At 53.2% G+C, this 4,705-nt stretch overlaps 1 protein-coding gene across 1 annotated transcript in view; it reads right to left on the bottom strand.

The window, feature by feature from the left end:
* The window catches only part of ZNF341 (zinc finger protein 341), a 13,925-nt gene that overhangs the window by 8,980 nt on the left and 240 nt on the right, over positions 1-4,705 (bottom strand). The window contains exons 2-4 of the mRNA XM_010288234.1: positions 3,443-3,638; positions 1,012-1,096; positions 178-365 (exon numbers count right to left, since the gene is read on the bottom strand). Of these exons, the coding sequence (XP_010286536.1) occupies positions 178-365; positions 1,012-1,096; positions 3,443-3,638 (469 nt within the window). The remainder of the gene's footprint in view (positions 1-177; positions 366-1,011; positions 1,097-3,442; positions 3,639-4,705) is intronic.

Raw genomic sequence — 4,705 nt, 5'->3', positions numbered from 1 at the left:
ATGAATCTGGCAAACATGACTCACTTCTCTAGTGTGTGCTGCTAAACCCCATGGGAGGAACGCCAACAGCATGCACAGCTCCTGTCTCCCCACCCTCCCTGTGTGGAGGTGCAGGGAAGTGTAGACTCTTCACATCACTCCTCTGCCCCCAGCACATGCAATCCCCGGGCAGCAAACCTGTGTTCTCCTCATCCTCCTGGTTGGGGTTCAAGGCCATGACCTGCACTGTGATGGAGTTGCGGGAGATGGTGCACCCCAGCCCTGGAGGCCACACTTTATGGGTTTGCATGTGTTTCTTCACGTTGGACTTCTGGGCAAAGGCTCGGCCACACACGATGCACTGGAAGGGCTTCTCACCTGTGTGACTGAAGGCAGAAGACACCGTATCAGCAGCTGGCTGAGAGGAGGCAGCCTTTCTCGGGTGTACAATCCTTTACCTCCCTGTTACCTCTCCCTTCCCTGCACACATGTCTCTTCTAGCTTGCAGTCCCCTGATCTCCCTAAATTGGCTCTCCCCTGTCCACAGCAGAAAGGTCTTTCTACCCTGCCCTTCTACTGCAGGAGAAAGGGCAGACTCTAACACATGGCATACATTATGTGAAGAGTCCAGGCCAGGAAGGGGGGCAAAACCACCACTTGTTCCTTCCCATTTGTCCTGAGTCCAGCAGACTCCACTGGGGGAAACCCCAAAGATTTCAACTGCCTCCTGCCAGAGAAGAGCTCTCTTGTAAGAGCTCCCTATATAGACACTGAGCTTGGCTTACGGTTTGCTGACACCAGCAAACATGAAGGCTGTGGCTTGCTAGGGAGGGAGACAAGAGGAAAGGGCAGAGGCAAGCCATGGAGATGATGCTGCTCCGGTGATCAGGTGACAACAGGTTTGGTTTTCAAGGTCCCATCAGCAAGGAAAAGCAGTCTCCAGTCCCAGCCCATAATCAACAAGAAGATTACATCCATGATGCAACCTTAACCCCAGCCACTCTGCTGTGTCCGGGCTAGCGGCACCGTTACCTTCTAATGTGCTGCTGCAGGTCAAAGTTCTTGGTAAAGGCCTTGTCGCAGTAAGTGCATTTCAGCTTGGGGGACTTGGGTTTGCCTGAAAGAACGAGAGCGCACACAGGAATGAGATCAAGTGGCACAGCCCTGTCCCCCCTGTGCCACAGGGCCCTCACCCCAAGACACATCTATTCAGGGCCAAGAATAAAGGGCTTATGAAAGGGTAAGATCTGCCTGGCCAGACTGGGGAGTGATTGTGGGCACAAACATATATTTAACACTGCTTGAGCTAACTCTAGAAGAACTGGGGAGAGCGGTGCAAGGTCAGGGCATCCCCTTCAGGCATTAACCGCTCCAGGGACACTTCCAGCTGTACTACAAAGCACCTACTTTAAAGGCATGCTGTGCATTGGGAAAAGACACAGGACTAGTAAGAGGAAGAGCCCCAGTTTTGGCTCTCTCCTGTGAACTCACCAAGGTCAGCCATCAGCCAGGGCACATGCATATTTCTCCCATCCAGAAGAACAGTCAGTCACATCTTCTATCTACTGTGATGGGGTATAACCAATGAAAACCAGCAGAACCATGGGCTGTTCTAGGAAATTCTGGGCCGAGAGCTGCAGCCTGCGTGATCATTCACACTTCTGCAAATAACGTTAAAGCCTAGCATCTGTATGGTTGTAGCCCCACATATCGGGTTTGCATGGCAAGGTTTTGGTAGCAGGGGGGCTACAGGGGGGGCTCTGTGAGAAGCTGCGAGAAACTTCCACCATGTCTGATAGAGCCAATGCCAGATGGCTCAAAGATGGACCTGCTGCTGGCCAAGACCGAGCCCATCAGTGATGGTGGTATTGCCTGTGGGATAAGGGGAAGGGGGAAAAAAAAAACAGCACACAGCATTTGCAGCCGAAGAGTAAGAATATGTGACAGGAACAGCTCTGCAGGCACCAAGGTCAGTGCAGAAGGAGGGGGAGGAGGTGCTCCAGGCACCAGAGCACACTCCCCTGCAACCCGTGGAGAAGAGCATGGTGAGGCAGGCTGTCCCCCTGCCGCCCATGGAGCTCCATGGTGGAGCAGATCTTCACCTGCAGCCCGGGGAAGACCCCACACTGGAGCAGGTGGATGCCCGAAGGAGGCTGTGGGAAGCCCACAGTGGAACAAGCTCCTGGCAGGACCTGTGGCCCCATGCAGAGAGGAGCCCAGGCTGGAGCAGGTTTGCTGGCAAGACTTGTGACCCCGTGGGGGACTCACACTGGAGCAGCCTGTTCCTGAAGGACGGTCCCCGTGGGGGACCCAGGCTGGAGCAGTTCCTGAAGAACTGCAGCCTGTGGGAAGGACTCATGTTGGAGAAGTTCGTGGAGGACTGTCTCCTGTGGGAGGGACCCCATGCTGGAGCAGGGGAAGAGTGTGAGGAGTCCTCCCCTTGAGGAGGAAGGAGCAGCAGAGACCACATGTGATGAGCTGACCACAACCCCCACACCCCATCTCCCTGCACCACTCGGGGGGAGGAGGGAGAGAAATCGGGGGTGAAGTTGAGCCCAGGAAGAAGGGAGGGGTGGGAGGAAGGTGTTTTAAGATTTGATTTTAGTTCTTATTACCCTACTCTGATTTTGATTGGCAATAAATTAAATTAATTTCCCCAAGTCAAGTCTGTTTTGCCCATTATGGTAATTGGTGAACAATCTCTCCCTGTCCTTATCTCCACAAGCTTTTTATTATATTTTCTCTCCCCTGTCCAGCTGAGGAGGGGAATGATAGAGCAGCTTTGGTGGGCACCTGGCCTCCAGCCAGGATCAACGCACCACACCCCACCCCACAGGCTCAACCTTCCTGGGGAGGAAGGCCACGTGGCTTTCCTCCACCTCACGCCTGGTGGAGTGACCTCCCTTGTCACTCAGCTAGGTGTGCCTGCATTACACCAGCAATGGGCAGGCTTGGCCAGTGGAGGACCTGATGCTCCTCCATCCTGTAATGGGGCACACCCCTGTCCTGCCTCACCTGGGGACAGGAGTGTTTTCTTCACAGGCACTGAAAGACATAGCAGGGACGGGTCTGCTGAGCCCTTGGGAAGAGAGTCTTCAAGGGCCAGGCCACATCTAGCCCATCAGTCTTGTGGCTAGGCAGTCTTCTTTGGGTTAAAAAGGACCACGCTCTAACACCTTACTTTGCAGGATCTCCCCATTTCAGGTGTGATCCATGCAGCTGCGCAGATTTAGCACAAGATTGCCCATGCAGTAGCACAGTGAAAGTCCTTCACGTGCGCTCAGAGGTGACAGACAAGAAGCGTGGCCACACTTTCACCTGCTCCAGATAGCCTCGGGCAGGGTACTGTGTCCCTCCTCTGGAGCTGCATGCGCAGTCAGTGCCACCCCACTGCACCTGGAGAGCCCATGGCTTGACAGTCCACTACAGATTAGCGCAGGGCAAATGCTAGAAGGACACCTACCTTCCTGCAGCCCGCTCTCGTTTTTGCAGCGCCGACTTTTGGCAGTAGAGGTGGAATCAAAGCCAACCACACCGCCTCCTCCTGTGCTGGTCAAAGGTGTGGGACTGCTGGTGCTCTTGGACTTGAACCCCTGCTTCCCAGGGCTGTATACAGGAGGAGAAGGGTACACAGGACTCTCCACACATTGGCTCGGTACCTGCAAAAGTGCAATTTATCAGAGGAAAAGGGTTTGCTACACAGAGTCATACTGTGTCCTAACCTCCATCTCCAGCAACACCTGCCACACCAGGCTATTAGTCTGGCTGAGTGTCCTGCCTCCTGCCAAACTGGATCAAATTTCTGGTTCACCAGTCCAACAGTGCGTCTCTAACTAAAACTAACACACTGCACAGCGTGAAACTCTCCTGTTTCATCACAAAGTATCCAGGAGTTATTACAGCAGGACAGCAAAGAAATACTCTGAAGGAGCCATCAAGTCCCTCATCTATGTCTTATGCCTAAAAGAGTTTCTCATCCCTCTGGAGCAGGTTACCAGAATGATCACCGCTGACCCTGCAGGTTCACACCACCCCTGAAGGCAGGGATCTCCAGGCCCTGCTGCCTGCCCAGGCAGGACTGCAGAAGGGAAGGAAAGCACAAGGAAACACCAGGTGGCAAAGCACAGTTGTTTATGTCAGCACCAATATTAGAAAAAAGATGCTTAGAGAAAAAGACAGAAGCATCAGTCTGGGGTGATATAGTGTGAGGGCATTTCTGTTGCCCACCCTGATAAATTAACACACAGCACTAAGTAACCAACACCCCTGTCCATTTCTGACCACTGGCACTTCCAGATCAGATGCCAGCTACAAAGACAAGGCCGACAAACCTCTCACACTATTTCTGTTGTGAATGGCAATGCTAACGTGGAGGTTGTGAACAGCTGCCCCACCAGTAAATCCAGCCCTGCCTGTGCCTCTCTTTAGGAAGAGCTGCCTTGTCAGGATCATTGATATTTAGACTGAATTTTTCTCTCCACTTAAGCCTGCAGTGCACAGGATGGTGCTCTGCAGCCCTCTGAGAGGTAAGCCACTCACCTCAGCTCCCTCCCGTTCCCAACAGCTGCACATATCCCTCAACCACAGCAGACATTCTGGTCTCCTAAGCCCAAGTCAGCCAAGACCTCCATCCCTCTTGACTGTCTCTCTTGTTGGCAGAACCCTCATAATCTTGCCGACATCCTTCTGTTCAGCACCTTCTCCCAGAGGAAATAATCATTGTCAA

The sequence above is a fragment of the Phaethon lepturus genome, unplaced genomic scaffold, assembly GCF_000687285.1.
Source record: "Phaethon lepturus isolate BGI_N335 unplaced genomic scaffold, ASM68728v1 scaffold25895, whole genome shotgun sequence".
Taxonomy (NCBI): domain Eukaryota; kingdom Metazoa; phylum Chordata; class Aves; order Phaethontiformes; family Phaethontidae; genus Phaethon; species Phaethon lepturus.
This window is presented reverse-complemented; position numbering and strand designations above follow the sequence as displayed.